Source organism: Pteropus vampyrus, unplaced genomic scaffold (assembly GCF_000151845.1).
Source record: "Pteropus vampyrus isolate Shadow unplaced genomic scaffold, Pvam_2.0 Scaffold92, whole genome shotgun sequence".
Lineage (NCBI taxonomy): Eukaryota > Metazoa > Chordata > Mammalia > Chiroptera > Pteropodidae > Pteropus > Pteropus vampyrus.
The window spans coordinates 3,316,152-3,327,878 of NW_011888873.1; the positions used below are offsets into that span (position 1 = coordinate 3,316,152).

Genomic DNA, 11,727 nt, shown 5'->3' on the forward strand with positions numbered 1-11,727 from the left:
ACCAACCTCTCGGCCAAAGCTTGGCTGGGCGCACCCCTCACAGACAGCAGCTCCTCCTCCAGTCGCTGGCGTTCGGCTTCCAGGCGCTCCAATTCATCGCGAGTGCGCTTCTGTGGAGTGACGAACTGAAGCTCTTTCAAAAGTTCTTCTTTTTCATGAATCAGCATCAGCTTCTCCTTCTCAATATCCAGTGCCCCAGGCCAGGCCTCACTGTCCAATTTTGACAATTCGATTTTTAAGTTGGCCATGCTGAAATAAAGAGATAAAAGAGGCGTGCACATACTTAGGACTCCCAAGAAAGGGAAAACACAAACCAGGCTAAGTTTGGGGTTTAAATGCTAAATTTCCTCAGAAATTTACCAGAGAGGGGTGTGATCGCCTGGTATGAGTAAAAGCAACAGCCTATATCCCAGTCTCTGGGCTCTATACTTAGTTGTCATCTGCTTCATTTTCCCACCTTGAAAATATGAGTAAGCACAGCCACCTATCTGAAAAACGGTGAAAGTCGAAGCACACAGAAGCTTAAAAAAGTGGAGAGCTCCGGGAACCCTGGGCAGGTCAGTCCTGATGTGTGACGACTACTATGTGGAGTGACAGGGGGATATCTGGAGGGCTTCCATAAAAACGAAAACAAACAAACAAAAACACCCTGAGGTAAACGATGCCTGAAATGCATTATAGATTTTTGTTCCTATAGAAAAAGATGCTGTCCCCTAGCAAAATGGTTGTCCCCAGGGTAGATTGGGCAGCAACTAGGATATTAGCTAATCAAGGGGGGAAGAGGGGAAGAAGAGAGCAGCAGATTGGCCAACCAGTATTAAAACAGTCAATCCATCAAGAAAAGGGGGCAAGGCTTGGCTTCCTCCACCAGCATTCTCCTTAAGCTGTGCACTGTGAAATCTCCTTCCTATCACGGTGTTGATTGGTGTCTACATTTATTGAGCTGGTACTGTAGACATCATTGCATTTGACCTGGCTTGCCTCTGTAGATAGTCATTTGGCTGCAAAGGAGCACACAGCACCTGCTGGATCTCTAGCAGCACAGGCAACACCAGAGTGACAACAGGTGCTGAAGTGTGGGAATGGGGATGGGAGGAAGAAGAAGAAAAAGCAGCAAAGGGAAACTTCACCAGTTTCATAATTTTGCCTGAGCCCGGATTTCACTCTTTCTAGAGCATTATATTAAATGGTCAAGTTAATCCCGATTCAATAAGAATGTCTCATCACCTGACTCAAATAACTTGCTCTCTGTCACTGTGAGGACAATATGGATTATTCATAAGGTAAATGGCACTTGGCTGTTTTGTCCATAAGCACAAGATCAAGATACACTATGAATACAACTGATATTAGCACAAAGAAGCCATATTCTTATTTAAAAACAAAAAGCTGGATGATTACTTTATATGTTGTTACAGCACATACCAGAATATAAAAAACAAGCAGAAAGGGGAATTTTGTTTTTCCTTTTTGATGGACGAAGTTGTAGAAAGGAAGATAAAAGGTGAGCAAAAATGTTCAGGACAAAGATGGAAGTAGTTCACATTCCTGTGCCATAAGTTCCTTGTTTTAGTTAAAAATAAAATTGCCATCTTAAACTGGCACTGCATACATAATATACTTCCGATTTTCACCCACCGTCTGCATTTATGATAGATCTAACATCAGCTATTCTTCAGCTTTAACCACAAAACCATAAACAACTGTCTCAACGTACTGGAAAATTAATCATCAAAATGCTAAATAAGCATGGTATTATTAGCTTCATTAAGCACATAAAACAAAGGCTGGAGGAGAAAACAGGTTTCAGAGAAACACAGCCCGCCTCTTTACTTATTCAGAATTTAGGAAGAAAAAGCATTTCCTACATATACATAAACCCTTGAGAGTTACCTTCTTGACAGCATCACTAGTTACTTTAAAATAAAACCCCAAATTAGGTAATAAATAGCAATGCAACCAAATGGGAAAGAACCAGCATCTTAAGTTTTGATGCAACTGAGTTAACCAATTGAAATGGTAGCAACAATGGAAAGAAGGAAAGAAAGTCACCAATGGCTTGTGTGATCAGGCATTATGTAGGTCTTGAATTTTATATGGAAAGAGTACACCAAATCTGGGGAACAAAAGAGGAAGATTTGGGGGAACACCTGTGACGAGAAGTGCCGCGCGAGTTCCAGACGGAACGAACCATTAGGAGTCCAAGTAAAGCAAAAGCTCAAGTTGATCCAAGGGAAGTTGAGTCAAGTCCCAAAGAACCCAAGGCATGAGGCCTGGCTCTCAGGGTTAATGCTAAGTTATGGCCATTCTCCTTCAGAAAACGAGGCACAAATCCTGGGCTTTGTTTACAGGAGAACCCAGGAGTTCTAACAACTAAAGAACCGGCTTGCTCACAGCTGGAGGGCTGCAAGCTGCCTCCACCAGCAGCTTCCATACCACTGGTTCACAAAACCACAAAGCAACCCTCAATCTTTAGTGAAGGCAAGGTGCTACCCTGGGCACCGAGAAACAGGCAATAAAGTATACAAAATTCTTCCTAACCACAAGAAATTTATAATCTGCCTGGAAAATTTTATAAGCATGAAAACTAGCCAAGTGAAATGTTGTTCAGAGAGGCCAAGTGACTTGCTCAAGCTCCCATGGTTAATAATTTGTGGAACGAAGCTTAAGGTTCTTTCAATAAATCGAAGAACTAAGTAATATTAGTAACAGGCTACACAGAGGCAAATATTATATTTAGGCAGATCAAATAATTACTTTGTTAAAGCCAGATAACCTCTAAGAACTTTGGCCAATTACTTATAAATATCATCATCGCCAGTAACAATAGATATACCTCAACACCCATCTGATGGTCTTCCTGATGGTAGGAACCTCTAGTAGGTTCTCAGTTGAGCTTTTCATGCTCATAAAGGAGAATCGTGATAAATTTCTCTGTCACTTGCAAGGTGATAATGCAGTTTTTTCCCCAGTGTCTTCCTAACTTATCTATCAATAGCATTTTAAAACTCTTAAAAGGGAAATGATATCAAATGTATCAGTAGGGCTCTCTCCCTCAAAATAAGCAAGGTGTCCTATATTATGAAAACAAGTTGGGTCTGCTTACTAGGTAAGAACGGTGAAGTCTCTTATGCCTTACCCATGCAGAGTCACAAGGTAAGAAAAAGAGAGTAGAGGGTTTAATAGGAGTTGATAAGGAAAAGGAGAGAAACAAGCATCTCTCTTCCTTCTCCCAGAAGTCACTGGAACAGACACCTCAGTATCTTCAAAGATATTAGCAGGAGGTCTTTATTCCTTTCGAAGCAAAGAAACATGCTTAAAGCTATTTATCTTAGAACTCATCAACTGTTATCAAGTCCTATACCTCAGCCACTGTATCATGTTTGTATCATCGCACTTTTAATTGTTACGTATTGTACCAGCTCAATGCTTCTTTCTTCCAGAAGAGAAGGAGACAATTTCATCCCCACACTTCTTACTAATTCTTGTTCTTCCTTTGGGGGCAGGGGAAAGGAAGAGAGAGCGAGCAGAGAGGGGACTCTGCAACCCCAACATTCTAAAACGCCGAGGGTAATCTCAGTCAGAGCACGTGTGGGTGCGCCCAGCAGATGGCACTCTAGGAGTAAAGATTAATTCTGGAAAAGAAAATACTGTCGGAGCCCCTGGACCACTGAACCAAACAGTTGTCCTACTGTTGTTACCTTCTTTTGGCTTCTTCATACTGTAGGCTCAGCCTGACCTTTTCAGCTAAATTTGATCTACTTCTCACTCCGATCTAGTAAAAAAAAGGAAAAAAGTCAATTAACTCTGCTAATGAATGAAGGTAAACTGCTTTTGTTTCTGAGAAGTACAAGTAATTGAAAAACTAAAGAAGATGGTACTGAAATTGAGAACACCAGTTTAAAAAGGCACTTACTTTATAGTCCCAGTAGGGGCACAACATTTCTCTTTAATTCAAGCTTGTCTGTCTATCAAAGACATTAACATCATTTCCTCCTCACATTAAATTCAAGACAAAAAATATCACGTAAATATTTCTGGTATCTAAGAATTTATGAAGGGTATACAGGTCAATAAAATTTATGAACTAGAACTAATTTCCTCGTCTTTATGAGCCAAAATTTCCATCATTCAGCTTTCAACTGCATAAAATGTAAACCGAATAACTTCAGAAATGAATTTTTCCAATAGGCAAGCCCTACTGTTGATCTCTACCTATTTTACTTTCATAGCACATAACTCAAAGAAGCCTGATAGGATACAAAAACAACTGGGAACCCTGCTAATGGCCCCAAACGGGAGAACACACATTCTTATTGTAATTAAGGCCCATCAAGGATGGTGCTGGGGCTGGCCCTCCCACATTGGTAACTTACATCTCCGGAAATGCTCGTTTGTGACCCCGCATCAAGGGTCTGTCTGGAGAGAGAGAAATGAGAGTTCACAGGACTGGATCTCAAGTCTGGCTCAGATCTGCCAATGCTCTGATCCAAATGAAACCGCTCCTGCAGCTTAGCAAGACTCTGTTCAGGAAATACAAAGTACTTCATAAAGCTTAACATTTAAGAGGGCAAAACTTCCCTACCAGGTAAATTAAGTTGAAAGAGCTAATCTCTTTAGAAAAAAACAAAGACTTTAATTTAGTAGGTACTTAGTGCTTTAAATTACTGAAAAAATAAGGGTAGAGTATAATTTTGCACATACGCACGTGACTTTGAAAGTATGTGAGAGCATATTAAATAGGTTATCTTAATTTTCCCAAGATAGCCTGGGAATTATTCACCCTGTGAATAATGCTCTTTATATTTAATACGTGTATTCCTTATTTTTAAAATTTCATTAAAAAGAAGTCTCTATTTTAATAAGAACTACTCACTTTATGCAGTAAAAATTATGAAGGCATGGAACACCTATAATACAATCTCATTTTAGAAATAGCAAGACGACTTCTTAGAAGACTTTTGCCATTATGCCATTTTACATCTGCACGGGACCTGAGAGATTATTTAGCTCACATTGATGTTGGTGATAAGGAAACTGAGGCCCAGAAGTCACAGTACTTGCAGCGGATCAGAGCCTGTCTATATGTCAACTGCAAGGCGCTGTCTACAGTGACAGTGACACATTTGGTGTGGTAAAATGAATAATCAAAAGTGAACAACATGCCTGCTGTCCGCACCAGGTAAGCTTACTTCAGAGGAAGGATGTGAGCAAATGAAAGTATGAAAAAGAAAAAGAAAAAAAAATTATCTAAATTGCTACCAAAAAAACTTATAAAACACTGATAAAAATGGTAAGAAATAAATTATCAACTTTAAGAACAAGAATTTAATCCTGATATTTAAAATTCTCATGATAAGGAATTAGAACTATCAGAGATCTGATACACACACTCACACACACACACACACACACACCTTCTATATTTCTTTCAAAGGGATATTTAAGCAAAATGTATGTGCAAGAGGGATAAAACTTAAATGATCACACCAAATAATATGTCACAGAAAAGGATAAACAGATCTTTTAGTGATTTTGAGCAAGTCTTTTCTATTTTTCCATCCGTATTATTATCAGTATTTTTCAAACCCACCTGTGATGACGATGCACTCAATTAATTTAGGTCATGATCATTATGCTTTTTAATGAAATAGAAGGGACTAGAAAATAAAATCAGAGTACACTGCTAGTATTAAGAGCAGGCATATTTCTGTGAAATTTGTTTTGTGTATATCTATAAGTAAAGATATTTGTGTGGTACTGGGTTTTGATGTACAATATATTTCTTACTGTGTGTCATGGTCAAAGAAGTTTAAAAGTCACAGGAGACGTCTAATGCCCCTTTCAGCTCTATTGTTGATTTGTGTTATCTACTGATTAATTATTTTATATATATTAGGAACTGAAAAGGAATTTAATCTTTTAATTCAGTCTGGCTCTGTATAAATCCAAAGTTTACATGAAGAATCAAAAATGACCAAATTGCTGAATTATAAGATTACAATGTAAATTTGTTCGAGTTCTATTAACATTTTTCAAAGGACCTATTATATGCATTTCAAGAATTAGTGATTTAATTAGCAGGATCACTGCAGAACAAAAAGGAACATCCAAGTAAAGTCTTGTGTGTGTTATGTTTATGTAAAACCATATAGCCTGGAGGAAGACTACCTGGGTTTGAACCCAAGTCCTGACACTTACTAGCTGTGTGACTTTAAGTAAGTTACTTAACTTTTCTATGCTGTAACTTCCTTGTCTGTAAATTGAGGATAATCACAGTGCCTATCTTTAAAGTCGTTGTGAGAATTAAATGAATTATTTCTACGGAAGGCAAGCAGAAGATTGCCTGGCACAAAGTCAGTATATACAAGTACTTACTATTACTACTGTTGTTTTTTCTATTTGATCTCTTCTTGCGAAATTCCCAAAATGCAAAATTATATAGGTTTGAGAATATTTACCTAATTCAACTAGCATTTTGAAAACTGACATGAAGTAATCAAATACAGTTTTTAAACGTAGAGGTTCTACTAAGAATGCAAACATCACCATTGGCTCCAATATTTTCCCAAAGATACAGACTAAATCCTTACTCAGCTAGGTAAAGAATTCCAATATCTGAAATATAAAGAATTCTGAGCTTGTGATAAGGAAAGAGGAGGAAGATATACACTCTTAAAAAAACAACAACACACACTTGACTTTATCTGCTAAATAGATATTCGGAATGTAGAACACTGATCATTGAATGGTTGTTTTGTCTTTTTTTCTATACACGAGGTTGAGTCGTTAGGAATTAAGACCTGTACAGTGAGAACTATACAGGTGTACCCAGGGGATCTACTGCCATTAGCAGATCTCCTAAGGTCAATATACAGATATCCCCCTCCTGGGTCAGCATTCCTCACCCCACCCCTCGCTAGGACCTCAGAATCAGCTGGGGTGGGAGAAGCTTTTCTATGATCCTTACATAAGATCCTCCTTCCAACCAGGCATATCTTCTACTTACTGATGACAGGTAACATGCCCTTTATGTATCCTGGGCTGAGGATCACTGGTTTGGGTAACCCTACTTACAAGGGTTCCGCATGAAGTTTCCAGTGAGTTGCAGGTGCACAAGGATGCCATTCTCCTTATATGGGCTCCAGGACCTACTACCCACTGTCTCACAGGCCATCCAAAGCCTGTCTTCAAATGAGCGTATCAGAACCTTGGAACCAATCTGTTTTCTTCCAAGGCAGCCTTAATGCCTATAACAACCTCCTACAGTACCATTCTGTATGAATGGAGTGGGTATGATAAAAGGCCATCCAGACTCCGATGGAGAACGTCTCCTTCAAAGAGAGTTTCTGGGCCCCAGAAGGTAGTAGTTTGACTTAACAAAATGTTCCATCACATACCTGCATCAGATCTTGTTTTTCTTTTTCTCCTGAGCTGATAGCCTTTCTGATAGATTTCAGTTCGGTTAGAATGGCTTTGGCTTCACTAAGTTCATAGCCACTCTGGCCTCCAGACATTTTTTTATCAATTCTGTTAAAAGAGTGGGGGAAAAAAGGAAAAAGAAAAAAAAAAAGACAGAATACAAGTTAAACAGACAGGAGGAACTGGTTTGGGATTGACTCAGTTGGCTGTTTTACTCCTTGACTCTCACATACCAGCGACATCCTTTCAAAATGATTGTTTCTCCTCCTGTCTCTTCTAATCACTTCTAGCTAAGATTCTTTTTACTCCCCACCTCATACCCAGTCCCTTTCTAATCATTTTCAGGCTCAGTCTTTTTGATTTCAGTCTGTCTGGGTGATCCTGCAGCTGACAGAACTCAAAGCTCTTCACATGCTGATGCTGATCTCCACCCTGAGAAAGGTTAAAGACATAAGGAAATGATTTAGCAGAAGGACAGAAGTGTCAATAAAGTGGACAACTGCAGGAACTACAGGATTCATCACTGCCGCCTAATTTTACCTGCCATAATGTCTGTTGCAAAATCTAGCAGAGTGCCTACAGTGTGGTAGGCTTTTAATAAATGGTAGTAATTATTATTTACACTAGTGAATAGCCTACAATATTTGGATCCTGTGATTAGTTTCTCATTTCTTTTTAAATATATGAAAAGTATTTATTCTTTTTTTGTAAGAACCATGTATTGGGATAAAATTGCTTGCCTTGCCAAATGAGTTCAATTCTAGGCATAAGGTAGAAGGGCAGACGTGTTCATTTGTCAGCTAACACTAAAGAAGGAACTCTTCAATAGACTGATATATTACCCCTGCAGATCTGCTACCAAATGTCTTTATAGTTCTCAAGGTCACCCTATGTCAGAGGATTTCATGTAACCTATAGCTTTGTTTTGAAGGGCCCAACCAAATTACCCAATTCTTTTTAAAAATGGTTTAACAACTTCTTCACTATCACTCTCCTGGTTCTTCCTACCACCTATGTTGCCCATGGTTCATTATGAACATAACTGGGCTTCACTGGGGGCTGTGTGGCTATGCCTCCACCATCGGTCAACAGTTCTTAGACATATTCTTGGTCATATCCACAAAGGAAAGCCACTTATTAAATCACGGAAAACTGGCTCTGAGCTCATTTGGTTTAAAACATTTAATAATTTATATTTATTTCAACTTAAAGAGTACAATCTAAAAAAATCAAACAAAAAACAATGCCATCTTATTCACGCTTCCAAAGTTTACTAAAACAAGTGCAGTGTGTAGATAACGTATTTCCCCAAGCACTATTTTAGTAAATATTTTATGATGCTGAACAAGCAATTAAAGTCTTAAAAAAAACCCCAAAATAAAACACATTCTGTCATTTGATAATAAGTACAAATAATGAAATCTGAATTAAACTGAATTACGTACACACACACACACACACAGAGTTGAGGGTGGGAAGAGACCCTAAAGATTTAGTTACGCTTCCTCCAAATGAAGAAATTGAGGCCAGAAAGTTTATGCAAATGTAGCTCCTAAATTATCTAAACACTTAGCTTAGGGTGACTACCTTAAAATGACAGACTAGGCTTGGGGCTCTTATGACTATTACACTTAGAAGATTTGATAAAAATACTGGAAGTACTTTGAATATTGGTTAATTCCATTTATTTGGGAAGAGATTTATCAATGAAATCATTGAATCCCTTAAATATCAAAGTCAGTTGAGGCAAAAAACTTATTTTGATAATAATTTGTGAGATTTCGTGACATAAATCTCAAACTGTGTCAAGGTGAATTTCTAAAGCCCAAATAACTTTTCCATTTATGTAAAACCTACAGAATTTAATAGTACAATAAATTAATTTAGAAATCAACTTTAACATTTGAAAGTAAAAAGTAGGTGAGCTGTTTTCAAAAACAAACTGTAACATTTAAAAATAAAAGCAGGACTACTTCGACACTGCTAATTTAAATTTCAGAGAGCTTTAAAAATAGATGAAAATTTCTTGGGTATCCATTGCTCAATTGAATGTTGAATATGACAAGAACAAGCCGTGTCGTCTCAGCGTCCACCAGGGAGCCCCTTTTGATCTTTCTTTCCCTGCTTCTGTCGCCTTTGAATCTTTTTACTTTAAATGTTGTTGTTTTTTTTCCCTTTACCTCCACATTTTTCCTTTTTCTCTTCCACTTTTCACCTTCTGCCTTTTTACTTTTTTTTGATCCTAACTGACACTATAATAAAATATTAGCATTACTTGCTGATTTTTTAAAACAAAGTACTTTGGTTTTTGTTCTTAATTTGAGAAATACCATTTTATATTTTTCCTTAAAATTAAAAAAAATTTTTTTGGTTTATGTATAACCTATAATTAATTTTTTCCATATAACTTAGTCTTTTCTGAAAGAGATTATCATTTACATGACTTCCCTGGAAAATAAGTACCCTTAGATCCAAAGTTTCATGGAATCTGTATAAGCTTTTGGCTTTGTGGGTGTTTCATCATTTCCCCCTTTCAAATGCTGACTAAACACGGGAGGTGGCAAAGTGGAAATACGTTAATTCCTGGTATCATCTACACATATGCTACACTATTGCTTAGGCCAAAGTCAAATTTAGAACCAAAGACTGAAATGAATAACATAGAGAATAAGACCACATTCTCTCATCTGGTATGAACTATTATACCAAGTAAAATGAAAGCTGAGTTTAAGTTACATTGTAATTCCAGATTCAACAAAAATATTTCATTCTATTGTGAATGAGTGAAAAACTGCAAAAGCCTGCAGTGGGATTCTATTTAAATCTTTTCCTGAAATATATTTTTTGTTATACCCCATGTAAAAGTCTCTTTATAGTACCAAGAATGTGGTTTCTTGAAAACTATGGTCTCTGGGTTCAATCAATTATTATTCAATGTTATAGTCGTATGGTGGTTAACATTTGAATGAAAACAGCTTTATTTTGTCTATAGTTAAGATCGACAAGAGAGGCCTTCTGATGTTAGATATCATATCTTCCTGCTCTTGGTTCAAGGAATTAGAATCATTACAAGAGAATGCCTGAGTTCCTACAACAAATGTCTATTGTTTTCTTGTGGAATGTTATTGACAGATTCTTAAACATGCCTTAGATTCCTATAAAAACTGCTTGTAAGCAAACTGCTTTGAAACAATACGGCATTGTTATATCAATATAACAAAAACAGCAAGTTTGGCTAACCTTTAATCCCGGGTGGTGACATGAGTTATAATTTCACGTGCCTCAAAAATGTTTAACGAATGGCTAAGCATTTTGTGGTGCTCTTTAAAATTTGTTTTCTCTCTCCACTCCTGCCGCAAAGCCCTCCTTTATGTTGACATACAATTACTAAATAACACATCTGTGTCATTCTCGGTCTGCTCAGTTTTTAGGGGAGCTCTGCAACCAACTGAAGTTCTGAGAACATAGCACTGCTTAAGAACTACATGGGGAGTCATAAAATACACCTGGGGTGGAGGACTAGAAACATGTTATTTTAAGAGCTCTTCAGATTATGTTAATATGCAGTCAGGTTAGAGAAACACCAGGATGGGAGCATCTGAAAGAATAACATGATCAAGATTACATGAGGTGAGCAGGCAAAACAGAAGAGTGAGCCATTAAATCAATATCTGAAACTAAAGTCACATGACTGGTGGTCAAGGGTAGTGACTGGATGTCTTGAGATATAATTCATCATCCAAACAAACATACAGAACAAACAGCTTATGTCTGCCTGGCCAGCAAACATATAGGATCTTTAAAAGGGGTGACGCATTGCTGCCCTGGATTGCTACTGAAGGAGATGCGGAGAAGAACACAAGACGGATCAGGGAAATCCCTATAAATACTGCACCACAATTGGTGGCACAGAGCCCTGCATCACAGAGGAGGGAAGTCAAAAGCAGTTGAAGTCCTTTCAAAGGATACCGCCTTCTGGTCATGTATCTGTGAAAACCATCAGCTTCCTCCCTTGCATCAGCGCCCCTGGGGGTGGGGACTGTGAGAGGTGGGGAGTCTTCGTGAGCCTGTCAGGGTTTAGTTAGGCCAGGCCTCTTAGTGGGGAGTACAGCGACTTCCAGGGACTGGCAGTGGGGTAGGGGTTTCCAGATCCTGCAACCCTCTGTCATCTACACCTTCATTTAACCTGGCCCAGCCAGAGCTATGCCAACGGCCTATGAGACTTCAGCATAGAACTGGGAAGGACAGAAGGCACCTGGAAGTGAGGGACTCACTCAAGCTTCTCTGCTGACAATCCCAACTCAC

At 38.2% G+C, this 11,727-nt stretch overlaps 1 protein-coding gene across 1 annotated transcript in view; it reads right to left on the reverse strand.

Annotated features, from left to right (window-relative positions):
* WWC2 (WW and C2 domain containing 2) overlaps positions 1-11,727 on the reverse strand; it is a 92,367-nt gene that overhangs the window by 53,236 nt on the left and 27,404 nt on the right. Inside the window, exons 5-8 of the mRNA XM_023532881.1 lie at positions 7,401-7,530; positions 4,377-4,523; positions 3,702-3,775; positions 7-249 (exon numbers count right to left, since the gene is read on the reverse strand). Coding sequence (XP_023388649.1) covers positions 7-249; positions 3,702-3,775; positions 4,377-4,523; positions 7,401-7,530 — 594 coding nt within the window. The remainder of the gene's footprint in view (positions 1-6; positions 250-3,701; positions 3,776-4,376; positions 4,524-7,400; positions 7,531-11,727) is intronic.